This window comes from Pithys albifrons, chromosome 11 (genome assembly GCF_047495875.1).
Source record: "Pithys albifrons albifrons isolate INPA30051 chromosome 11, PitAlb_v1, whole genome shotgun sequence".
Classification (NCBI taxonomy): Eukaryota; Metazoa; Chordata; class Aves; order Passeriformes; family Thamnophilidae; genus Pithys; species Pithys albifrons.
In genome coordinates this window covers 7,194,785-7,222,537 of record NC_092468.1, presented here as the reverse complement: position 1 = coordinate 7,222,537, position 27,753 = coordinate 7,194,785, and the positions used below count along the sequence as shown (strand labels likewise).

General features: G+C 39.2%; 1 protein-coding gene across 2 annotated transcripts in view; it reads right to left on the bottom strand.

Annotated features, from left to right (window-relative positions):
- The window catches only part of CLSTN2 (calsyntenin 2), a 324,990-nt gene that overhangs the window by 52,851 nt on the left and 244,386 nt on the right, over window positions 1-27,753 (bottom strand). For both annotated transcript variants that reach the window (XM_071566208.1, XM_071566207.1), the window contains exons 5-8: window positions 23,664-23,813; window positions 11,024-11,209; window positions 7,087-7,335; window positions 6,126-6,247 (exon numbers count right to left, since the gene is read on the bottom strand). In XM_071566208.1, the coding sequence (XP_071422309.1) occupies window positions 6,126-6,247; window positions 7,087-7,335; window positions 11,024-11,209; window positions 23,664-23,813 (707 nt within the window). The remainder of the gene's footprint in view (window positions 1-6,125; window positions 6,248-7,086; window positions 7,336-11,023; window positions 11,210-23,663; window positions 23,814-27,753) is intronic.

The following is a 27,753-nucleotide window of genomic DNA, read 5'->3' as shown; positions in this document are numbered from 1 at the left end:
GTAACACTTGAGCACTACAGTTAGGCAGCATCCTGTGTTAAGTTTTTAACTGTATAACTAGAAAAGCTGCTGAGTTCTGCATTTTTACATAATTTTTCATTGTGTGCTTAAACATGCCTTTCTAGGCTTTGACGTTGCCAAGAGACTACCCAGATGTGGAAAGCAAATCAATGGAAAAACAACACCATACTTTCTTCCTGATCTGTGGACATCCAGAATGCCCCAAGGCTGGAATGAACAGCTCATGCACATAGATAAATGAATTTATATTTACTGATAGCACAGCCTCTTTTTCTCCTAACCTGTATTTAGAAGGATAAACATGTAAGTCCTATTTAAGTGAAATGCTTCCATCACCACCTGAACGTTCCAAATGCTCTTCTTGAAAGACAAACTGGCAACATTTTCAAAACAATTTGTATGCGTTTTCTACAAACTCTCGTGGCATAAGTGACAAATCAGGGACAGGGTAAAATATAAATATTAGAAATAGCCAAAAAATAAGAAAGCAAGTGTGAATATTCACCTTCCCATCACAGCTTGATAGGGAATTTCAGTTCTAGCCTTTACACTTCTAGAGTTCCCATAGCACTGTAGGAATAAGGCAAATCAACAGACACTTTAATCCAGCTTGTTTAGGCATATTAATAAATCCCTAACAAGATATTCTCTAAGAAATTAAAATTTTGGGGGTCTTCCCACAATAAGCTTAAAGAGCATTATATTTATTATCTTATGGTGCTATAGCCAGTTTTACATTTTTTAATTTATTCAGAATTACCTTCCTTTTTTTGTTCTTTTTTTTCTGATTTGATAAAAATAAAACCTAAGTCTCTTAGGGTCTAAGGGGCTTGGTGGTTGCAATAGTTCTAAATTCCCCTGATAACAACCATAACTACATATGTGAGGAACAGTTTCCCATGTAAGAGCCAAAAGACAACATAAAACTGGTATAATTTTCATGAGAGTTGCCTTTGGGAATAGAGGTCAGCACCAACAGGTTTGAAAATCCAATAGCATTGTAATGAATCTGCCACAGTCAGAAAATTGAGAAAATTGCAAAACATAGAATACAAATACAGAGAAACATGTTCAAATAATTTCAAGCAAATGCAAATATAGAAATTGTAAAATACTCAGCTTGGTTGCTCCTTAAGGGTCACAGAAGTTTAACAGAAGCACAGAGCACTCTGCCTTTCACACTGGGCCGGAGTGCAGAAATCAGAAATGCACAAACCCAGATCATTTGCAGTCAATACTTCAGAGCTGGCCCAAAGGAACTTTGTTATGTCATAAAGCAAGTGCTGGACAGCCACTGGGAGCAGATTTTGTTGCTAGCACTGATGTAGCAGTTGCATTAAAAACATATATTAAACAAGCTTCTTTCAATTTGGACCTCAAAGGGTATTTTTGGCATTTATGAGCACTGGTGACTCATCCTTGTGCTATCAAATATTGTTTTGAAGCAAGATACTGAATAAAAATTTGTCAAAATAGCATTTAAAGATGGAAACTGGCAATTAACTGTGTCAGAAGAGACAGGGCTATAATGTTACACACTTGAGGTGCCATGGGTGCTGCAAACACTTTCCAAGTTCTGGAATTATTTCATCTCTGTTGCAGGATTAGTGTGATTCATTTATCATCTCTCTTAGTGGCTCAACAGGAAACCATCTGATTCCTTTCTGTAGTTTTAGTAAAGGTGTATGCATAAAGCAGCGCAGATCTGCATGTCAATTTGTAAAAGAAGTGATTAAGAGCACAAGAAAGCCTTTTAAGCTTCAAGTAAAAATAAACAACTACAACATAAAAAAACACATTAACTTTCAGTAGAGCATCATGTTGGAGGTATGGGACTGGCAATCCAGAGGTATTTTACCTGGGGGGCAAATTTCGTGTACAGAGATGATGGGAACTTGCACCGTCATGTCTCCTCTGTGAAACCTTCACCCTCCAGGACTGAGAATTCTGTGTGCTTTCCACAAATTCTCATTTTCTCTCTTTCTTAGAGGGAGGCCACTTACAGCTTTCATGATGTGAATGGTGGTTGTCTCAAAATTAGATGCACCAATTTCTAAAAATCCAGCCCATAAGAATAACTTTCGCTCATAAAATTGCTGCTATATAATGGGAGGAGTTAATTTAGCTAAAAAAATAAAAAAAGTCCACGTACCAAAGCAATTTCACTTCACTTTTACACACATTTCTTCAAAAACCAGTTCCTCTTCTATGATGTCCTTGCACACAGCTGGGAATGAAGGGCTTGACAGGCCATGGCTGCTTGGTACAGGTAGAAGACCCTCTGCATGTGTGGCCAGTGAGGTGATTGAATGCCAATAGGAGCTGTGCCCTGACCCTTCAGCAGCTCCGTGCCCACACAGACCCACACTGCAGAATAGTCACATTTATCTAAACCTCTTTCTCTGCTTCCTATTTTACAAGTGATTGTTTGGGGCTTTTCCACAATGAAAAGCACTGCAGGTTTATCTGGGAATATTCAAAGCAATTTAATCTTAAAAAAAAGAAGCAGGAATTTTCTGAATGTTTGTCCATTTTTTGTGAGAATGACTCCAGATCATGCAGAGCATTCCCTGTTTTTTTAATGGGATCAATACCAATTTTGCCTGTGGGCTGGAAGATTGTTTTCAGGGTGAGAACATCCTGAAAATAATTTTCCATTGTGAATAAAAATAAGCACATGAAAAAAATTCAGTCCTGGCTCAGACACCTTTTTCCACTAAAAAAGAAGTGTTCCTATTCTATTGATTTTGGGGAAGGAAAAATGTATTTTGGCTTGACTATCCTCATATTTCTATGAAAAATGTAATATCTGTGATGAACAGAGTGTGAAATACACTGTGCATTGTCCTATTAATGTTATCCTGTCCACTGTCACCAAATGCTTGAATGCTTTGCTTCACTATCCAAGCTATTATTTTGATCTGGTTCACAGCTTTCCAAGAATTTCAAAGAAACAGTTCTTATACTTTATATGGTATTCTTAGATGGCCCAAATCTATATATTTGGCTGCCTAAATAATTAACTTATAATCACATCTATGTTTCTATCCATTTGAGACAATTAGATGGTGATTTAGGTGCCCTTTTACTGACTTTGGTAACAAAACCTTTTGTAATAAGTTCTCAGTTTTAAAAAGTATCTAATACTTTAAAATGAGAAAAGAACAAAGAAAGGTGACAAACACATCGCGGTATTCAATTTAAACCTTTACATGGGAAACTCAGGAAGAAGGTGATGATCCTGAAACAAAGGAAACATCGGCACTTCCAAGGAAATTGGAATAAAAGGGAAGGACCCACCTCTACCTGGGCATCTGTTGCAGTTGTTGAGGAAAAGCAGATTTTATTACCCAGCATTACAGACTTGACACTGGTTTTCTTTAACATGGTTCCTTCCATACCTTTTTTCCAGATTATTGCTAATGGATTCTCATAACTAAGATAGTTAATTTGGAAAAGCAAAAGTGGAGAAAACCCAAATTATCTATTTTTTTATCTCATGCTTTTACAATTAACAAGGATACCTTCAGTCTAAAGTCTGTTACCTCTGACTATCATTCTCATCTGTGCTAGCAGGTCACTACTGAAGGCATGTGTGTCCTCAGCACAGAAAGGGAAAAATTCACCTGTCAAAGGCCATTCAGTCTAATGCAACAAACAGGGCTAAACACACTGAAAGCCATACTGGAAATAAATCCTTATGTTTATGAACTAACTTACAGGCACAACTTTCTCAGAGATAACTTCGCAGCCACTACTACGTGGAGGTTTCAGACACTTTTATGCATGACTATTATGATGGCCATGTGGTACCAGGAGGCTTCAGGTGCCCTGCTCTGGTGTAACTATATAAGTGTTACATGAATCCTTGTACTCAGCCAAGAATGGAGCCTGCAGCCACACAAAAATGAGAGCTGGAAAATTAAATTAAACTTGGGATGACAATAAGCTCACATCCTCGGTCAATGCCTTGAAACAATGAGTAGTCCTGTGGAGTAGATAGAGCCCAAAGCAGCTGGTATCATAAATTTTACTGTTCTGCAGTAAGAATGATAAATGATTTCACTAGTTCATGCTTCACCCTATTCCAAGGTCACTGGATTCCTCTCTGCAAAACAAGCCATGGATTGTTGTCACGCTCACAAAGCGAGATCAGCAATAAAGTGCTCTGACACATTTTACTGTACTGTGGCTGTGCTTGGTACCAATCCTTGAATTGCCTTCCACAGTCATTTGTGCAAAGCCATCTACAGCATCCTGTACCACCCAGGGCACATGGGCAGGACATGGACAGCATTTTGGTACAGCCTAATTCCCAGGCTTTTCTTAAAAACCCAAAAACCATAACAAGGAATAATGATATGTCACTACAGAATGAACTGCTCTGAAGGTGAGCTTTCCAGAGGTATTTCAAAATCTAAGTATGCAAATAAACAACTTTAAGTGTGACACTCTTGAGTGCCAAGAGCACTTAAATCTACTTTTTAAAATCTAGCCTAGCTTCTTTTCACATCAACTGATATCATAACTTGCTTTTGATGTGGTTTTAAAATATCCTGTGCTTTCTAAGGTAGATCACTCCGAGTATATAGTTAGAAGCTGGCATAATTTTACTACTTTAAAGTGAAAACTTCTGACTGCCTTCAAAACGGTGCAAGTTTCTTACCAGCCCATTATTCACATGTTTTATTTTCAGTTTCTTTTAATTTACTCTACCATATAGGCCAGATGGAGCATGAAAAAGAGATAAAGAAGCAATTTTTATGAGGTCCCTTCATGACAAAACTTACAACAGTATCACCATGACAATATAAATTTATCTTCATGGAAGTCTGGTCACACAACCCATAAAAAACTTTACTTACACTTTAATCTTACTTTCTTTTTCAGATAGAAAATATACTGAGGAAATCAATTGACAGTAGCAGAATAAAAGGAAATTTATCATGTGACCTGAAAAATCTCTTCTATTTCTAGTTCCCATCATGTAGGAGTTTTCAGTAGAGGTTAGGAAAGTTCATCCCAAGTTAGGAGAGCTACACAAAATTTCATTTATTGAGAGGACAATGGTTCTTTCTCACTGTAAGATTATAAAAGTTGACTGCATTCAATTTTCAAAGTCAAAATACTTCACACATAAACTTTGTATTATCATTAATTTAGATGCTGAGCACAGAGTTTAGAAATAGAAATCCATCTTCAGTACTCAGAACAGCATTATCTGAGGTGACATCACTTACTCCTGACTTGCAATCTTCCGTATGATTTATTGGAAACTTGCTTTGAGACACTGGAAGATTTCATATCAAGTGCAGCATGAACTGATTCAGACTGGTCAATGTAAAAGCAAAACAAGTGCTATGATCATCACACCCTTTCTTACCACACTCATCTGATAATCATGATGAAGATCATACTTTTATATACATTTAGAAGTTGAAATACAAAAGTAAACATTCCTCTATCTACATCTTTAATATCATAGTTCGGACTCAGAGAGATGAAAAAACTTGCTTTGAGAAAATACTACTTTGCTGAAGTCTGTCTTCTTTCATCTAAGTGATCCTTATCCTGCTTAGAATTAATAAAACTATGAAAGGCAACTCTTATCTTTTTCATAATAATTTTCTTGTGATATACTCTTAATAATAAGTAGATGTTACATATAGCACAGCAGATGAAAGAGAAAGACTGCAGATTGGCTTTACACTATATTACAAAGGCCTGTGTGTCAGCATACTCTTTACTGAAAAGGTTTCCATCACTTCCATCCTGCTGATAAAGCAGATTTTTTTAAAATGATAAATGGAGAACTTTTAAGGAACTGTATGCAATGCCACATCTCTATCCATTGCCAAAGGATATAAACCTCTACTTCTCATTTAAAATGACTCCATTAAAACACCCCACTGTATAAAATGGCTCAACCAAGTTAACTCATCTCTTTGCGCGGTCCCAGCTAGAGTCGTAACAGTTACAAGTTGCAACGTAGTTGCAACAGGACTTGATTTCCCAAGGCAATTGTGGTGGGATTGGGGTGGTTGTCCAATCCCAGTTGTGGTGGGCTTTGGAGAGGGGCCTACAGGCAAGAGAAGGGCAGGTACCTGGTCAAGCTTCCAGTGGAACTCGGCGGGGCGGAAGGTGTCAGCCTGGTCGAAGTCCTTGCGCAGCAGGAACACGAGGCGGCAGTTGTGCACGTACAGCGCGTAGTGGTGCCTGTTCATCTCTGCAAGGAGGGACCCAACCGTCACTGTCACTGACCTCAACCACCACCAGCACTTGTGGTTAGGGGAATGGTTTGAAAGAGACAGACACCTAACACACAAAGCCCAACCAAATGAGAAACCACACCAAAAGAATTGACTTATACTCCTATATAATATTAAGCTATGAGAGAGTGTCCAAAGGAGGGCAACAGAGATGGTGAAGGGCCTTGAGGGGAAGTGTGTGAGGAGCAGCTGAGGGCATTTGGTCTGTTCAGCTGGAGGAGACTGAGGGGAGACCTCACTGCAGGTACAGTTTCCTTGTGAGGGGCAGAAGAGGGGCAGGCACTGATTTCTGCTCTGTGGTGATGAATGACAGGACCTGAGGGAACAGTCTGAAGTTGAGTCAGGGAAGGTTTAGGTGGGATATTAAAAATACGCTCTTCCCCCGGAGGATGGTTGGGCACTGAACAGGCTCCCCAGGGCAGTGGTCACAGGACCAAGCCTGACACAGTTCAAGAAGCATTTGGATGATGCTCTCAGGGTCATAATGTGACTCTTGGCCATGGTCCTGTGCAGGGTTAGGAGTTGGACTTGATGATCCTTGTGCATCCCTTCCAACTCAGCACATTCTGTGATTCTGTGAAAATCTACAGCTGTGTTGCCCAAGAGGAGAATCTGTGTTTGAAATTTAGGTACTCATCGGTCCCCTCAATAAGTTGTCAAGTCAGAGATGCTTACAGTGGCACCAACCAAGCTTAGTAAGTTTTTTCTCAGACCAAATTAAAGGAGGAGAGATGGCAACACTCTGCTAATGTTGATATTCCCTTTGCACAACATTTTTTTCAATACCTAGACTCACCTGTCTTGTCAGAGTTGCAGAGAATAGTCTCTTTCTCAGCTCTTAATCCTGGACTAGGTCCATGTTTCATCCACAGAGTGATGGTGAATTGATCAGTTAAATTTTTTGGGACTATTCCATCTGGGATTTTGGCTCCTTGCTTTCCGTCAAATTTAAAAATGATGTCATTGCTATCCATAAGAAGCCCAGCTGTCCAGTTAGTTGTTGTACTGGGAGATGGTAACAGGTCAATGGCACCTGAGGAAGCTCCTGCAAATTACATGTAACAAGGAACAGGATGTGAGACTGATGAAAAAGCTGTGAAGATTAATGTAATATAGGCCAGGGTACTGATTCCCACTCTTTAGATTATTTTTACTACCCAAATGGTCCTATTAGCTTCAATGCCAAATCACATAAACATTATTTTCCCAACTTAAGGTCAGGGTTGTGTAAGAGCATTTGGGTAATCAGCACAGAGCTCAACAGGTCCTACTTCATCTGCCCATATTTTTATGGACATCTATGGGTTAGTTTGGAATCTCATTCTGTTACTGTGTGCTAATCCTGCCCTGAGAAAAAACATTGGATTATGTGCTTGGGAGGTTTAGCTGGAATAAATCATGTGTTTTCCATCCTAATAAATCCAGCCAGAGTCCCAGGCTGCTCAGCCATGTCCACAGCCAGACCTGGAGCAAGGCAAACAGGATGTATCTGGAGGTGTTCCCAGAATGGTCTTGTCACGCCACTGGATCAGTGCTTTTCCAAAATGTATTGGCTGATGCCCTTTCCTCCTAAAATGCTTCTAGAATAGTGCAGGAGCCACTGACCAAGCACAGGTTTGGACTGAGACTGCCAAGGTAATCCTTGCATATTAAAGTGCTTGCTTTCACAAGCAATTTATGTAGTTGGCCCCACCTCCTCTCCCAGTCCTGCATATTTGGGCTCCAAACTTTATGCCAGGGGAAGCACACGGTGATGCTGCTTCCTGAACTGGACCAGTGTGCTGGCTTAGCTGGAAGCTAATCAGCCTGTAACACCAAGCTCAGATTATACTTTTTGATCAGATCAAAATTTTCTTTGAGCCTCTTGCAACGGTACACAAGCCAGGATAAAGGAGAGGGGGCAGGATCTAATCTGCAGCATGGCCTTGAACCTGATACACAGTGTTTCCGTGTTTGAGCTTCACATCTGCCAGATCTAAGAATTAGCAATCCCATTATTTTCTATTTTATCTACATTTAGAGGGAAAGAAGGCAGCCCCATGCCCACCTTCCACCAGATTCTAGGCTCCTTAACCAATTTTTTGTTTTAATCTGATTTACTCTGGATATGTTTTTGCAGACCAAATTGTGTCTTTTAGGCAGTCTTTACTTTTTATTATTGTCAGATGACAAGGTGAAAAAACAGTTAATGAAATGCTTTGAGACCCAACACTAATAGCTCCTTGACTTTCAAATGAGTCAAGCGTAATTTAATCATTTAAGCTGCCCACCCTGACCGTCAAAGTGAGTGCAAATCACTGGGTTATTGAAAAGCAGACTTAAATCACCTACCATATAATAATGAATTTTAATGCACTGTCCTCAGCATCTGCATTCTCCAGATTTCCAACAGATAAATGAAGAAAAGAGCACAGGATTTATAAACTGAGTCTTCAAACATAGAGAGAGAGCCCTGTATTTTACACAGCACAGCTCTGCCCATGATCACTCAGTTGTGCACTCTCTGCAATGGCACAGGGCTTTACTGGTAGGAGAAATTCAGGCTTTTCTTCCTTTTCAAAGAATTTATCATCCAGGCATTAGTTACAATAAGGTAATTTCTGGGAGAAAACTGACTTCCAGAAATAATTTAACCTGCTTTCATGAGAGTCCTGTCTACATTATGGATAGTAATAAATACTAACTACTAAAGTGCAAGGCAGTCTAAATGCAATTCTGATGTAAAGCACATTGTCACTTACAACCTTTTTATCCAAGTCCTATTACAAGTTTCTACCATGTCTGCTCTCCACGAAGATACAGAAAACTTGGACAAAAAAATATTCTTTAGTAGTGAAAATTTTACCCCCAATTTACATATACTTTTACACTACCTGTTTTCTCAAATGCTTTCTATTCTGTTCCTTCATGGATGTGCTGAGCAAAAGCTGGAAGTTCAGCAGGAACTTCTGTCCACCTGCTCAGAGACTGCTGCAACTACTACAATGGCATTGAGAAACCTGCTGAAGTGGCGTTAATCACTCTGCTTTTCACCAGCCTAGGCCTACACATAGTGCAGACTATGAATTATAGTTGGACCAGTACTGAGACCATCTGGTTTATTCAGAAGAAAAGAGAAAGACTTGCAGTTCTCTTTTCCACTACTCAAGTGTAGCAGGTAAGGCAGTCAAGCCACACTCTGCAAACTGAACCCCTTAGACTTTGGCTAACATTCCTCAGCTAGGGAATTCTGGACTAGCTGAAGGTACCTACTTTCAGCCCTGCACTTAAAATGACATTGTTGTTGGTATAGCTGCTATTGGTGTTTTATGTCAAGGTAATAATTTGGTGCTTTTGGTCCTGTTCCTAGTGATCTGCTCTGAGCGACTGTGCCATGTGCAGTTCAGGTCTGTACCAGGGTAAAGCAGGGGGCCCTTTGCTGCCAACACAGGTTCTCAGAGGAGGCAGAAGAGCTTGACTTTAGCTCTAACATATTTATTTTTATTTAAATTTTGGTATGGTATGAAATCAAGGCTTGCTCAGCCACTCAGATTTAATGTCAGTAGCAGGATGTAGATGCATACTGTCGGCAGATGGGATCTCATCTGCTTTTCTAGGACCCCAGTCAGCTGGGAAAAGAAACAGGATTACCATTGTGATCTTCACTAATATTCAAGTGTAAAACTTTTATGATTTTATGACAATGCTACTACTCCTGCTCACCTTTACCTCACTTTCTCCATCTCCACTGGTCATTTGTAATCTTAAACACAAAATATTATCCCTTGGGACTTGGCTGTCCATTTTGCACCAGTTAGTAACACTGGCTGAAAATTTTCATTTACAAAATTATTTCTTAAAGGTTTGTGTATTGACCTTAACATATTTGTGTGGTCATGAAAGCAAATGTAAGCCCTGCACCAGAGCACCCCAAGCCAAAATCCACTCATTTAAATGGAAAAAAAAATGTACAATTTCTACTGCAGCCCAGACAGCAGTCAGGGAAACAGACATTTTGGAGAAGAGAATTTATGTTCCACACCATCAGGACTCTAAGAAGACAGGGTTTTAGAGGAGGAGGAGAAACAGCTGATCTCAAAAGTCAAAAGACAATTGGCCATTGCTTTCCATATAATGACTCTTAAAAAGTACAGCAATATCTTTCAAAATTAATTTGAATCTTTTACAGCAAGTTATCAAAAAGCACAATAAGGGAAGAAAATAATTAGAAAAACATTTCTCCCTCAGGACAATTCTTATCTGAAATTCACATTTCTTAAATATTTTGCTTAAATAATTGTCCAAAATATTTATTTTCATTTTTTTGTATGTTTGTTCTCTGGCACACTACTTGGCAGAACAACAGAAATCTGAGTCAGGAAAACTGAAATAAAAAATGGAGCTCCAAGTCCCTTCAAATCCTACAGTCTTTCTATGATAGCAAATCTACACTTGAAATCTCACTGCACTGTTACACTAGTATTTGTAGGAGAGGGGAGAACAAAAGAGAAATAGGTGGTATGAGGAAGGAGAGAAACCAGAGAAGGGAAATAGCAGGGAGAAATGAGGAAAAAGAGTGAAAAGAAATGGAAAGGAGTGGATCAACTGTCAAGTGTCACCACTCTCTCCATTTTCACTGTAACAATCCCAAATGAATCAGTGGAGCTAAATCCAAGTTCTGCACGCTTACAGGTCACAAGGAATTGGTGTTTAATCAAGAGAGAACATTATCTCAACTAAAAATATATTCATACCACACAATTTCTGCAGGGATTTTTCTGAGTACGTTTCACGGTCACAGCCCTTCCCGATGTAGTTGGTCTGTAACTCAATGGTGGTGTGTATTGAGGAAACTGGTCCATCACACGTTTCTAGATGAATGCTGGGAAACAAGGGGATGCTCCCAGAGCCAGGCTTGTATTCAATCCGTTTGTTCCAGTCTGGGGGGGAAAAAAAAGGCAACAAAAAAAAATCAACAAGATTCAATAATGATTAAAAATGTGAAGGGAGTTATATAATTTTAAATGACATCTTGTTCTCAAAGGTCTAAGGCAAAAAAAAAGTTTCTGAACTTGACATCAATAAGTTATTTTCTTAAAACAATTGGATTTTGGCCCTCTTTTTATAAGAGTTCAGGCTCAATTAAGTAATACTAGTGCTACTAGAGTCCCACAAGCATGGGCTACATAATACCATGACAAGAAGGGCTAATTGGTGTCAGTGTGGATGTCCACTGTCCGTGTCCCTGGGACAGACTACAGGCGGACTCTGCAGGGATGAGGCTGGCTGCTGCACAGAGTTTGTCAAATTTCAGAGTTTCCTGATACAGAACAAATATCTCCAAGGTCCAGGCTATACATCAGTCTAATATAACACATCTGCAGTGCCACTTCTTGTCTTCAAACATCTCACTAATTTTGTGAGGCACTAATGACAGGAAGTTACAGCTGAGAGGACTGCTCATGCTTTCAGCCAGATCTGACTAATCTGTGGTTTTGCTTATGCAGATGTCTCACAGCCCACAACATTTAAACAATCCCTTGCCTTAGGCAGCCACCTGTTTGTGCCATACATACCACTATGCTGCTCAACTGAAGCGTTTAATTTTTTAAATCCAATTAATTATGGTGTTTGCAACCTGCTTCAGAGAAAACCCAAACAAGCAGCAATAATTAAAAACACGCATTTCAGCTATCTTTGCAGTTCATATTTTCAGTGAATCATAAAATGGTTAGAGTTGGAAGGGATCTTCAAAGATCACTTAGCCCATCACCCCTGCCATGGGTAGGGAACCTTCCACTACACCAGCTGACTCAAAGTCCCATCCAACCTGGCCTTGAACAATTCTAGGGATGAGGCAGCCACAGCTTTTCTGGGCAACCTGTGCCAGGGCCTCACCATCATTATAGGAAAAAATTTCTTTTTTATATCCAATCTAAATCTACTCTCTTCCACTTTAAAGCTGTTCCCTTTTGTTCTGCCACTACAGCCCTTGGTAAAATGTTTCCATGTGTCTTTCTAATAAGCTCCCTTTGAACACTGAAAGGCCACAGCCAGATCTCCCTGGAGCCCTCTCCAGACTGAACAATCCCAACTTCTCAGTCTGTCTCCATAGAAGAGATGCCCCAGCCCTTGGGCCATTTTCATGGCCCTTCTCCTCCTCGTTGCTCCAATGGGTTCATTTTTTTCTCATACATTTTAGTCAACTCCAGCCAAGTTACCACACAAAGTAAATAAGAATATCTTATTAATATGGAGGTGCAAATAGTCAATTTTGCTGAAGTCACAACACTATTCAACTCTGCTGTCTGCTGTGCACATCTGTGTATCTACAGAGCCTGCCACAAGAAGTACTCTCACATCCAGAGCTGAAGTTTGTCTCACTTTTTTTTTTTTGCCCTAGGTAAAAGAGGACTCCATAAATGGAAAAATTCTAGGCCCTGGCAGTCAGTGAAATCTCTGTAAGCAAATTGACAATAACATTCTTTCAAAGTATCAGTGGAAGGAAAAATAATAGTATATATATGTAGATATACATATATATATATGTGTATCTATATCTATATATACATTTAGTAGATTCAGTAGGTGAAGGATTTTGGTCTTTTTTCTATAGATCTTACTTTCAGAAAGCTTGAAAATTAGTACTCTCTCCCACTGCCTTAAACTGTATTAAACATTTAAAAGAAAATCAGAACATCCATGCAAATATTTTGAAATGTAGGGCAATGGTTAGTCCAGAGGCCAGACACAGATGGGATGCTTAAACTCAGTGGTCTGTATTTCAGAATTCTCAGATGATTTTTAATCCAAACGGTAATGATGCAGCATGTTGTTATCAAGGAGAAGCTGAGACTTCATGGAACATGCTGAAAGTATGTTTAGGATCTACTTTTACCAAAATCTTTAGGACTTGTACATCACTAAGACAACTATGACGACTTTATTGCCTGTGCACACATCATCTGAGTTGCTATTTCAGTGGTAATTTTCAGGTAATTCAGTCCACTTGTTCCATATTAAGTTAGATTTGATCTACAGTATTGCAGAATTTCTCTGCATTGTCAACTAAAAGAGCTCCATTAGAATTTCAAGTATCATACATGGTACATCATTACAATAATAGATTTCTCCTCTTCACCCGTTGCAGAAACCTGAGGATAACATTTTTCCAATTGAACATGAGCAGAGAATGCTTTCAGATATTTCAGGTAAAAATAAAATAATTTGCTAATTTTCTCTTTTGTATAAAAACTAGTAATATATAGTCTCTCATTCAGCACTTAAAACAATATATTCCTTATATATATTTTTAATATATATAATACGTATATTATATATATTCTTATATGTATCTGAAACATTTCTATGTCAGCACCTTACAGCCACATTTTCATTTCTCAGCTACATCAAATTAACCAGCACTCATGCAAAATATTCATTAGTGAATGTGAGATGTGACTGAACCATAACTGTGATGTATCTGCAACTGCACACTCACCTCCCATCATATGAAGAAAGTCTCACAAACTCCATGCCACACAAAATGACACTGCTCACAAAGAAGAATAATGGAAGCCCTCTGTTTCTGCCACATGAGCTGGAGGAGGTGTTTTGTATCATGGTATTACCTTCCATCTTGGCAGACGTGGTAATTTGTACCCAGAGATCATAAACCCTGCACATTCTAAATCACTCGATTTACCTCGGCTCTAAATGGTAAAGCATCAACTAGACTTGAACTAGTGTCTGTGCCTTGGCCCACTGCATGGCCATACACCAGCCCTCATCCTAAACCCCATCAGTACTTCTGTCACTGACTTCCTGCACATTTAGGGTCTGCCAGAAGTCCCTCTCCATGCTGAAGGCATTTCCAGGCAGGCATGAGATAATACTGGGATATAATACAATCCTGTGACAACAGGACACTTCTCAGAGGCAGCAACAGCTCTGATGCAAAACAACTGACTTATTTATACAGTATCTGTCCCCCCACATTTCAGCATCCCAGAGCTGTTGAAGCCGAGGCCACACCCTCTGGATCTCACCACCAGTACACTTAGGAATGTGGGAAAGCACATGGAGTTAGAACAAGCAAAACATCCAAAAAACGGTGGCAGTTTGAAGAACTTATTGTGAGAATAACCCAAGTCTTCAATTTTGAGTGATGTAAAGACTGCTTTTTTTTTCTTTCTCCCAGAATAGCCCACATTGGACTTATTAATAAGATCAGCACCTTCCCTTAAGGAATGTGGTGGCACTTCTTAAATTCCTCTATGACAGACTTAGAGGAAGACTCATGTAAAGTACATCTGCAAAAACCTCTGAATTCATATATTTAAGATGTATTAAAATGTGTCTATTATGCAAACAGTCGAAAGTTACATAATCCCACCTGAACTGGTAGTTCAGGTGAGATTAGTTCCTCCTTTGACACAAACCTGCTACACCACCACATTAACAGAGCAAGCTCAGAAAGGGAAGCTCCATCTCCCCAGTCAGGGGAGAAGACTAATCCAGTGGGGAAAGTCTGAATAAAACCAGCACTGTTTAGTCCTGCAGCCTTTGTTTGGATTTTCAAATTCAGCAGCCTTTTGCTTGCCACTTGTGGCATAAAGTTGCTCCAGACAACACAAGAGAGCCCCAGCTGGATGATACCTGAAATACAACCTTGGAGTGTAAATATCACCATATCAAGTTTGTAGCTTGGATTTCATCACTTACAAACCAACTGTGTACACGTGCCTCTTGATCTCTGAAATAGTCAAACTATTCCAAGATCAAAATGAATCAAACTTCAGTGACAGTTTGAGCCTTTAAAAGTAAATCCCAATGCACTAAATAAATTTCCCTTTTAACAGAAGGATAATGTGAAGACTTTCCTTGATCTCTACACTTAACATTTTCTGCACATGACTGTCTTTCTTTGTGATCCATGTTTTAAATTTTAATTAATTTCTAATGCTAGTTGTCACTAAGGACCTATTCTGATTTTTTTTTCCTTGAAGGAAGATGGCACTGATGTAGAGAAGGTATGATCTGATTCATGTCTCCTACACATGTGTGGCCATAAACTTTGATTCTATCTCATAATGCTAAAAATGATGGCAATGTGATAAAAAACAATTGTAACCCAGTGAAATGCAATACTTCTCTCCTGTTGGGCTGAAGATGTGCATCTTGGCAGCCAAATTCAAGATAAAATGTATGTGGGGCAGTTAGTGAGTCTGTGCAGCATCCCTGGAACAAAAGTTTCCCAAAGCAATGCAACCGGTGTCTCTTCTGCTTCCCCTGCAGCATCCTCACATCTGGGCTATCTGTGCAATCTACAGACATGGCTCAGGTTACTCTGCTGCCTTTTTCATGGCTTGGGGTTTTTGTATTGTTTTCTTTTTTGTTAACATATACACTTTGCAGCTTGGCTGAAGTGTGTAGGTTTTTTAATAAACATTTTCCTCTCTATTAATTTGAAAATCTGAAACAATTTATAATAAATTGTTTTTTTTTTCAAAAAATCCACTTTACAAACAAAATCAGAATGTCTCTGTCATTTTCCCAAAAGTACACTTGCTTTCATGTGTTTTAAAAGTAGTAGCCAGGCAGCTCTAGGTGTTGTACAATGACACTTGGAAGAGCAGTGCACTGTCTTCACAAAACTACAATTTTCTTCTGACACCACAAATTTACTGGAAAGTGCACACTGCCAGAATATAATCTGTTGCAGCCCCTCAATAAACTGCTGTACAGTCAGACATTCTCCACATGTGAAAGATCAATGGCCATAAGATATTTCCAAAATGGAGGGACTTTTGACCTTGAATTTCTACTTTGAACTCTGACAAAGGAGTTTTTAGCAAAACCAACACTGGGTCACAGTTCCTGCATATTTTCTCTTGGGCAGCATTTTCGCTATATCTCAAAAAATTAATTTCAAAGGACATTATTTTCCCATATAGAAAAAACTGCAAAACCCAGACACACAGAGCAATTGCATTACATCTTCTGTTCCCCTGTTTCCTGATTAATCCCTCCTCAAAGTTCTGAAAAAGGAACATTTTCACTTGCAAAATGGAAATCTCAGCCTTGCAACAGACTCAGGAAGAAATTCTGAATCCTGTTTCTTGAGACAGTTTAAAGGAGGACAAAACTGAGCTAACATTATTATTTTAATTTGAAATTATATCATTAATGTTAAAATAGATCATTTGTTATGCCACATCATCTCAGAAGGAAAGTTAGAAAACAGACTGGCAGTGCCTGTATGCCCAGCCCTTCCTTAAATCCCTTTGTTTCTGTTAAGATCCTGAACAACTTTAAAGATCCAGCTTTGCTAAGAGATCTCCAAGCATAAACAAACACTCAGATACAGCTTTTCTGTCTGCAGCATGTTGGTAGTTTAAAAAAACAACAAAAAGGAGACAGAAATTTGTACTATACATGGCAGTGGTAAAGTCTTCTGTTGGAGGAGTTAGTGAACTGTAATAGCTGTTGTGCCTGACCTAGTGACACTGAATACTGCATTGAGCCATAAAGCCACAAGCCCTAATGGTGCCTAATTATGCAAAATAAACATGTAAGCATCTACAAAATACAAAACAACAGCATAAGTTAAGCTATTTTTTGTTGTGAGGTTGCATTTGACTATTAACAGGTATTTCCTGTAGTGTCAGAGCCCCAAGGGCACTAATAAGCCCTCATGAACCTCCACAAGCCTCCCCAGGGGTCTCCATTTGCTCTGGTGTGCCAAGAGCTCTCTGTAGCTCAGCCCCAGCAGTGGGGCTGGAGGGTGCTGGGCTCCAGCTCAGCCCCAGCAGTGCCAGCCCAGCCATGGGGCTGGAGGGTCCTGCTCTCAAGCTCAGCCCCAGCACTGTCAGCCCAGCCATGGGGCTGGAGGGTGCTGGGCTCCAGCTCAGCCCCAGCAGTGCCAGCCCAGCCATGGGGCTGGAGGGTGCTGGGCTCCAGCTCAGCCCCAGCAGTGCCAGCCCAGCCATGGGGCTGGAGGGTGCTGGGCTCCAGCTCAGCCCCAGCAGTGCCAGCCCAGCCATGGGGCTGGAGGGTGCTGGGCTCCAGCTCAGCCCCAGCAGTGCCAGCCCAGCCATGGGGCTGGAGGGTGCTGGGCTCCAGCTCAGCCCCAGCAGTGCCAGCCAGCCACGGGGCTGGAGGGTGCTGGGCTCCAGCTCAGCCACAGCTCTGCCCATGGGGCCCCTTTGGCCAGAACTCAACCCTGGATTTGGCTGCACAGCCTCATCACTGTGCACCTGCCCAGTGACCTGATCCCAACTCTGATCCATGGATACGTTTCCTGGGACCTGCCTCCTCCTCACCTGAGGATCTGACACCATGGCTGATCCTGATCCCCACCCCTGGGTGTGCCCTGTTCCCCTCAGCAGGGTAAGGGGTTGCCCTTGGTGAGGAAGGCTCTGCCAGCTCTGCTATTACAAATGTCTACTTTCCTTTAGGACATAACCTTGCTCTTACTGCTCCTCAAAACCAGGTTTAGAGGTGGTCAAGAGACTTTGAGTGACTCTACTGAAGAAAGTGCAAAATGCTGCTCAGATCTTGAAGGACAGAGTCTGAAACACTGCATGGACGAGTTATCAGAATCAATGAATTGAGTATGTCAAAACTTGTGTGGAAAGCCTTCCATTTTTAAGGCCATGGTCTAAGAATACGTGAAACTTTTACATGCAAAATAAAATAAATCATAGGGAAAAGCTTCAAACCCAAGTGGGTATACTGTAGTACTTTAACTTCTGGGCAGAGGAAACTTTAATGAAATCACCAGCTGTCAGCTACATCTCAGTGACAGGAAATTTCTCAATGGAATTATAATTGCCCCAGTGAAGCTCACAGAGAACTTGCAGTGAAAATTAAAAAAAAAAAAAAGGAAACACTTTTTTTGTAGCTGTAAATGCAGAAATGTGAACAAAGTAATACTGCACAGAGGTATATGGAAATTAGAATTTAGTTAAATTGGTCTAAAATGAATGGTTTCTTGTATCAGTTAAGATAGGAAAGACAGGCTTTTGGTATTTCAGTCTCCAAAGATATGCAGAACTGCCTACAGAGAGAGCAATAATGGGTTACTCTGAAAATGTGAAATTCATGGTACACAGAGAAGTAACTGGTAATGATCTGGGTGAGCCTGCCTTGGGAGTGTTATTTGATATTTCCATTTGTGGTCTTGGCACAAAACCAGGACTGTGTTAGTTACTCCTGCCAGGGAAAAGAACAGAAGGCAGAGCTACATTAGAAGGCAATACAGAAAGAGGAGATCCCAAGCACAGAATAAGATGACCTTGAGAACTGGTGTGACAGAACTATTGCTTAGCAGTAGTGATACAACTGCCAGTTCATGCTCGGGAAGTCCAGCAAACTGGTGAGACATCACTGGAAAAGGGCAAATGGAAAAAGAGCTGATTCCATTAAGACAAGAACAGCATTTCCATGAGCCACCAGTCTGACAGAGCCAGGCAAAGGAAAGGGAGTCTTGGAATACATAAGGCACTGTGCTTTCAGTAAGAAGCATGTGAAGACACCTGGAGTGCTCAGGGAAGATGTATTCAGCTACAATGCATACACAGAATTGCTGAGGAAAGGGGAGCACATCTTAAAGATTAGACTGAAAAAGGTCTGACTGCTCTCTCTACGTACATCTGGTAGTCAAAGAAAAGAAAAAAAAATAGTGCTGATACAAGTACATAAACAAGCATGAACTTAGGTAAATTGTAACCTCAAAAATCAATACTACTCAGGATTTCAGTTAATTTTCAAATGCCAGGAGTGGTTATTTAGAGTGGGTATTCTACTAAAATGGTGCCATTCAAGTTAATAGCCAAATGTAAGTATTTCATTACGATTACCTTGTTTGAAGGCTGTATGGCCAACGCATACACAGCAGTGCCGAGCCCAGACTGGCATAAAGACTCCCTGCTTTGCCATAAATTTCATTTTTGAAAATATTTGTAAATATCTTACAGTTTAGACAACCTAAGCATTGTATTTTAAACTGCTAGGTATGTGCACAAGAAAAATAGAAATTGATTTATATTTATTGCAGAAAATAGTTGGCCCTTTAAAACAGTTCCTCAAGACTAGGAATTTCATTCTCGTAAGAAAGGTTTCTGCACCTGACCACCCTCCTTCAAATAACCAATTGCTTTAGTAATCATATTTCTCCTTGTTAAAAGCACTGGCAGCACAAAAGCCAATACAGTTTTGATTTTCCTCAGTAATTGCATCTTACTAGAAAGCCCACAAGAATACCATTCTAAAATCACTCAGCATCTACTGCAAATAGCATCTGTGATGTATGTTGACTCAGAAGTGATCTAAGATCACTTTGCTGCTAAAATAGAAGGTCCTGCCCTTCTCTGTACAAGAAAAAGATTTTATTTCAGGAGGAAATGCAAGCTGACCTGACCTGTACATGGGCTCTGAATGACTATACAACATTAAAGAGGTGATAGGAATGTGCCTTTTGGTGGTAGGTCACCTTAGCGAGCCCTACATGCCTTACAAAAGAAGTGACGTGCAATTTCTTTGATACATTAACTACCCTTATTAAATATTTTTGGAATCTATTAGGTAAATAAACAAAGAGAAACTTTTGTTTAAAAACTATTTTTAAGTAAACTTCATGTAGAAAATAACGGAATTTTCAGGAACATCTCTTTTTTAAGATTAATTTCTAAATGACTTCAACTTCATTTTGCTACCTGAGGTAGTGAGACGTGCCTGCATATCTTTTCAGTTTGGTAAAACACCTAAGGCTGGATGCTGTGAAATCCTGTTTTCTAATCAGAGTAACTGTGTCCTAAACTGGATGTTACTCACCACTGCTTCTGCAAGTCCACATGAAATTTGGCAGGAAAAAATAGTCTTTAGTGAGAGGAGCCAAAATGCCTTCTAGTTTTGGCCTGTTGTCTTCTCTGCATACTTATCTCCCCAAGAAACACTGCCAGCCTCCCATTTGTTCCAGGAAAGCAGAGTTCCCTGAGCCTTTACTGGGGTATTCAGCTGGTTGGAGTAGAGGAACTTTCTTGTTTTAGTAACTACCTCCTGTCTGAAATCAATTGTGTTTTAGGGAGCAATCTGACTTGTGGTTTAATTGTCAATAACTGAGCAGACCTTTAACAGTTTTAAAACATATTTTTCAGATTTTTGGGGACATGATTCTGCCCCTCTTTTTTTGAGGTTAAACTGCTCTATTTTCTCCCCACACAGCACACCATTAACCAGAGAGCTTGGTATTATTGTTTTCAACTTTCTGCTATCCTGCATCTTCCAGCACATTGGTTTATATTTAATTTCCATTTGCTACCCCACTATGGGGGGACAGTAACAGGTTTGTGAAGACTCTTCTGAAATGTAGCAGAAACAAGACAAGACAATATTATGATACCATAAATGAGCTAAAGGAAACCTGGTCTAGATTGCTGGGCTTTGACTCTGCCTAAGTTCATCTCATGCTTTTTAATCAAAATACCATATGGATATTTAGTACTGTGTTGCCACAAGTCTTTCTGCTTTGAATATGGCAAATGTAACTTCACAGAAATCAGTATTTGTGACATTAAAACTACTGCAGTGAAAGAAACCACACTGGAAATGAATCTCCAGGAAAAAGTGTGTTTTGCCATAGGACTGAAACAAAAGCAGAGCCCTGGGGGGTGGACAGAAACCCTGGTCACATGTTGACAATAATAGTTTTTCCTTAGTATGGAAACTTACTAATTGTGTTTTAAAGTATTTTAAGCAAAAAATCAAAGTATCTTCAACTGCAGATCTACCCATTATGAGGTCCAGCTTTTCATTTTCTTTACTCACCTGGCACTAAGTGATGACTCCAGTGTTTGCAAATCACGGAAATGAAAACACAGCTATCATGAAGTGAATTTGTAGCACAGCTCTAAAGTCAGTTAACAAAACCTATCAGTGAAAATTTCCAATCAATATAACTGATTAAGAATTAATTCAGTTCATTGCTTTACATTTTTAGCTTGCTTAGGATACTAATAACATTTCAGAGTGATCTCAGACTGGTTTGATGTCAGTTTGAGTCAAGTTTGTTTCTAAAGTAGCCTCTTAGCACAGAGGAGGGTTTTTTGCTGATGATTTCTATGTGGACTGCATATTAATGTGTGTCATCAGGGAGCAGGGAAGTAGCTCCTGGATTTAATGAATACTCCAGTGCTAATATCCAAGGGAATATCGATTAAAGGACAGCCCCTTGGCTTGTTTAGTCTTATTTGCTCTGTACAACATGTCAGTCACATGGATTTGGCCTCGAGAAACAGCAATAATTTTGTACATGGTTTTACATCAGCTTATTCTCCTCTGTCCCAGCCCCACACAACAGGGGTTATTTGAAGGGCATCTACACTGAAATTTATTGCACTGAAACTTTTAAAACTGAATTTGCATTAGACTACTACAATCCTTATTCATAACAGTTGCATAAAGAAGTGCACAATATTTCAAATTACAAAAGCCATTAACTTTTAAGAACTAAGTGCTAATGCTATAAATTGAAATTCCAAGCTTTTGTTTGTTCAAGCTGACACTGAAGAACAAGGAAAAAAATCACATGTATTGTAGCAGCTTCTAATATTCAGAATATTCATCTTTTCTGACAAAAACATCTCCATTATCTTACCTCCCTTAGTAATGCAATCTTTACAAATACAGCATTCTTTCAAAGAAGATGGAGCACACCTGCTGGCTGCCCCTTTGTGGGGAGGTCACAGAGTGACAGACACAGGGAAGAAAGAGCACTATAAATATCCTCAATTTCTAGTCTCCAGATTTCCTCTTTAAGTACTGGAAATAATCTTAGTAAGTTTGGATTTTTTGATTTTTTTCCCCCCTAGCAACAGTTAATTTTTACAGATATTGGCTCAAAGTAGAAAACTCACACCTCTATGAATTCCAGCTTCTCATTAAAATCTTAAATACCTTGCAAACACTATATTTAAACAAACATAATTAAAAAGACAAACCAAAGAAAACAACCAAACCTTAGGTTGTTTCTGTTACTTTTATTGGTTACCTGGTATTTATACCCACCTGATGGGACCACCACCAACATCTATCCTATAATGATGTTTGAACAATGAAGTAAGACAATGCTGGGCAATACAAACACCATTAAACATAATTTAAACACCACTGGTAAGGTATTTTTGCAAAAATTATTCAATCAATAAAATACCTCAAATGGAAATAATACGGAAATTTTAAAAAATAATCAACAACGCACCCATTATAATAAAAATTCCAAGCTAATTTTGAAGTATTTAATTTATTTGAGATAACTCCATAAAGTGAAAACAGAGCATTTTTACAGTGTAAAGAGACCATATTGGTTTTATACAATAAGTCATGGGGTTCTGAACAATAAGATCAGTTAGAAAATGTGGAAGCAGTTCATAGGTATTATGTTTGTTTCAACAAAATGTTCTTCAGAGTACTTGGGTGGGTGGGGAACTAGTACATCCCTGAAAAACTGAAATGTGGTTCTGCTTTAAGTGCGGACTGTGAAAATGGAATCATGTTATTGCAAACATGTCATTACAAGGTCCTCTAGACCAGGGCTTCTCATTTTACAAAGAAAACCTTTTTTGCCTTCTAAATGTCAGTCTGACAATTTACCTTTAAGCACAACAGCCAAACTGATTTTTTTCTTCTCAATCATTCTGGTTAAAAATTACAATTATGAAGGTCAAGTTAGTCCTGAATGGCATCTGCATAATGTGGTTACATCCACTTGGTTTGTCCCTAATCCAGCCCTCATTTTCATCTGAAGTCCCTGTAATTAGTGGCATATCTATCTTCACAGCACATTGCCAGCAGAGGTTTTCTCCCTTTCAGCAGAGTGTGGATCCTTATAACCTTTTTAGAAAATCAGCTCCTCCTGAAATGTCTCAATATGAAGACAGCAATCAGCATAAAGAATGCCTTTCCCTGCCAGGGGAGCGTGCTCTGACTCAGGAATGCTCATGACAGCCACTGCTGTACCTGGAACAACATTATCTGAACAACTCTGGCTCATGTGGGAAAAGCACCTTGTCATGGTGGCTTCAGGAGCTTTATTGAAAGGAATAATAGGATAAAGGCAAATCAGCTGCATTTTTTTAACTTTCCAGTATATTCAGACTGAATTATTAGGTAGCTTATTAGAACAGAAATTTGATTTCTTTTTTTCTAATCTGTTCTTTGTTCTTATTAGAGAAGAAACACGGCAAATGTAACAACCATGGGATTATTACCCACTTTGTTGGAATGAAGCAAACTGTAATAAATACCCCACTTCCCTTACTATGGGGTGGAGGGAAAAAACCAAAGAACAGAAATTGAAACAAAAAATAAAATAGCTAAGCTATTGAACCTTACCTTGCCAGCCTGGTTTGCACACTGGCTTGACATTAACTTGCACTAAGACATCTTCTGTTGCATGTTTTTGTCCACAGTCAAAAGCTGTGACCATTATCTCATACTGGTGCTGTTTATCGTAGCTCAGTTTCTCAGTGTTCCTGATGTTACCTGGAGATTCAATACAAGAAAGCATTCAGAGATTTGTTCTTGGCTAAGTAGACACACACTGCAACATTTGGATCCTGGTTAATCAAGTCCTTTGTGAGCTCATTTGAAGCACATGGGCCATCCACAGGCAGGATAGTTATGAGAAACAGAAAGTGTTTTCTTTCAATCCAGAAAAGAAATAAAGAAGTTCTTAGGTAAATATAAGGTGCTGGGCATACAATATGGGCATGGCTATATTAGAAAACATCTACTCAGTAACAGTTTCTAAAGTAAGACAGAAAGACTAATTAGCAGTTACATCTTGAAGTGTAAAGTCTGAGGAGGTGCACTCTCATCTTCCCCATCTTCACACAATACGTTGCTTTAAGGTGGCAGCCACATTCCTGAGATCACTGCTGAGCACCTCCCCAGACTAAGGACCCTCCTGTTTTCCTAAATTACCCGTTGGATGAGAGATATTTTTAGCCCTTAACTCCTTTCCCTGGGTTTTAAAAATAGGAAAAGCCCAAGAATCACCTTCTGCATTAGAGCGTTTGATACGACAGCAGAGTTATCACATGAAAATAAAGCTCAGCAACAACAGGGACTGTGTGCTGAACCTGACACATATAAAGGTGACAAATTACCTGTTTCAGGAACAAAGACACTGGAACTTTCACAAGGAAAGGGAAAGAGCTTTAACAAACTTACACGGGATAAATGATACACATAACAGGCACTTTCAAGCAAGGATCAGCAAAATCCAGTTGTTTGGGCTAAATTTGAAATGGGGAGACTCCAGAATCTGGAATTTGGTCAAGAACAGTGAACTGATTCCCACAGGTGCTGGTAAAAGTATTCGTTTCTAGACATGCAGTGTTAGGAGGTTTAAGGTTTCTTGTCTTTCTTTTTCTTTTTATTCAAATGAATGAGAGACAGGAGAAAGCAGACAAATTCAACTTCTCTGAAAAAGTCTTGCACTAAACCTCCGTTTGACCAACAAAGACTTTTAGCAGGTGTCTGACACACACTCCTTATCTAGTCAGAGTGCACCACTTTCCTTTCTACTACTACTGCACTAAAGACAACTTTAGTAGTTTAATTAAATCTGTCAGGCCAGGACTGAAAGAAGGCTGCTTTTGCATTTATCACCATCTTCAGGTTCAAAATTTGTAGTTTAAATAGACCCTTCCATCTGCAGTTATAAATCAGGCTCAACACCCCATTTGCTGTTGGCTTTGAGTCTGTCCCTCCCTTTAAGAACAGGCAGAGGAGGACAAGCCCTTTTATTATTTTTATGTCTCAGAGAAACAGAAGGACCTGCTGAAGGCTGATATGGAATCAGTTCTGTGTCCTACTCCTTCTGTGGTTCTCTCTCCAGGCATTTCCAAGTGTGCCATGTAAATTCCTCTTCCCTCCACAAATGCAACAACAATGATACCAACTATTTAATTGTTGAGTTACTAATTGACAAAACAATTTAAGCTACCTATTTTACTATCTCAAGTTACTCGATTAGTAGCTGCCTAAGAGAAATGAAAAGCTACCACTGTATATACTTAATTATTGATTTAATATCTGCTCATTTGGGTTTTTTTCCTTTCTGCATTATATTATTCTTACATGAATTTTTATATTTCCCTGTTTGGTTCTCTTTGGTTTTATTTTAGTCCATAATCAGCAAAGATAATTCTAAAGAAACCAAAATTGTCCAGACTGCTAGAATTTGTGTGGCACATTAACTGTCCTGTTAAGATCTATAAATCATTACAATATATTTGCATTTCACTAAATCTCTCTCCCAAAATTTGTATTCTATTATGGTCTTTTAAGATTTGGACTACAAAGATTCTGAACATCAGGTGTTATTCTGGAAGGTCATTTGGATGTCTTGCAGATGTTGCCCAACAGTTTATTGATTTCCTAATAATTTTTTTCTGCTACCACTGATGCTTTATGATTCTTTGGTTTTTAACAATTTAATCAATATGACTAAAAAGTAGACACAGAAGGGAAGTGCTATAAATACAGACTAATTAATGTTTTAGAGATGATAGTCTGAAAGTTTCTATTTACATCTCACTAACAGACAAAAAGGAAATTAATATTAAAAAGAGAAAATGTTAATGGGAGAAGCAAGTGCATTTCCACACAGATCACAATTAGGTCATAAAAGTTCTTTTTTCCCCCCAGTCTTCCTAAATATCTGCCTTTTCCTGGAAATACCCAGAGGTACAACAGATTTTTTAAAAAACAGATAAATGACTACTGGAATATAAAAATCCTGCCTGAGGACACAGACATTTACAGCCCTGTTTCTTGAAGGTCAGTTTTGGGGATAGATTGACACAGACATTCCTCTTTTATGGCTGTCTTTCACCTTACTTTGGAGCCGTCACAAGAATGGGGAAAGACTGGACTCATTCACTATGGCAGTTCCCTCCTACATTCCACACTTACTTCCTGGGTGCAAAAGTGAAAAACTGAATCTCCCAACTCTTACGAAAGCTGGGATAGTGTTACATGACTCCAGCTTGTTCACAGGAGTGGCAGGTCAACATTTCCAGGAGCCAAGAGACACGAGGAGTTGTTATTTCACCATAAGGCCATTGAAGGATTTGAATTTCTTCTAGTCTAAGGGGTTCAATTTCGATGAAAATGAAAGAAGCTGCAATGTAATAAATAAATAAATATCAAATTGAAAATGCTTAGCTTTAAAGTTTCACTGCTTTTCTGACAGCACAAAGTTTGCAGAGCTCCTTACACAGATCTCAGTGCTGTAAAGGATGTCCTTGTGAGGTCCTGCCCACATCTGTCCTCTAAGATCTGCAACCTGATAGAACCCAGACTGACTGGACAGATAAGTCAGTATCTCCTCTTTGTACTGAAGCCTGAACATGTCTTTGTGAAGTGCTGTCCAGTGGTGGGTGGCAAAGAGAGTTATCCCCATCTTAGAGATGAGAGCGAGTCAGAGCTGTGACAGAATTTGTCTATACCTGAATTCTCTGATATCTGAGCATGATCCCTGATACACAAAGGCACAAGAGGCATAGAAAAGTTACCTGGCATTACAGCAGATCTATGCCTTGGGGTTTAATTTTATCTCACGTGAAAAAAGCCTACATAATACTGACTTGATGATTAGGATTCTCTGCTAAGAAGAAACTAGACTAATCTGCATGCAATAGTACTGTAAAACTTATTATAACTTATACCTTTAGTCCCAGTTCTTTGCATAGCGAAGCATAAATTTGTCCTCTGCCTTTACATGATTATATTTTATGCCTAAGAGCTCATTACCCTCCAGGTTAGGCTCATCATATGCAAGAGTCCATTTTACTAGTGCTATTGTTTCATAACACAATGTAATTTTATTCACAAGGAAATCACACACCAAGGGTCAGAGTTGCCGAATGCAAATGGGAAGCTTTATATTTCCTACCTTTAGGTGCCTAAATTACAAAGGTTTAGAATGTGTACTACAATTCTTCAAGACAATAAAATGTTCCATGCATGGAACTAGATGCAAGTTTTGTCTTAAAAGATCTGTCCAAATTAAAAAAAAATAAATCATGGAATAGGATGTTCAGCTTTCTACAGATCTGTGTTTGTGGTTATTTTCATATATTAGTAGTGAAAAAAAAATCTACCATCTGGACAGACAATGGCATGTTTTCCTCACCACCACCCCCCCTTCCCACCCCTCACCCCTTCTATTTGGGCCCTCTGCAATATTTAGATTTGATTTTAGGCATTCCGTTATACACTTTCTGGGCAATGAAATTCCACGCTTACGTCACTAAAAAGTAGAAAAGATTATAACCTGCAGAAGACACAAGAACCTAGATTTGTAGTTCACAATGGTTAAAAAAAAACCCACATTAACAAAATCCTAATTAGCACAGTGTTAACGGGCAGTCCCAGGCATCTCATGCATCTATTACAACCATCTTGCAGGGAA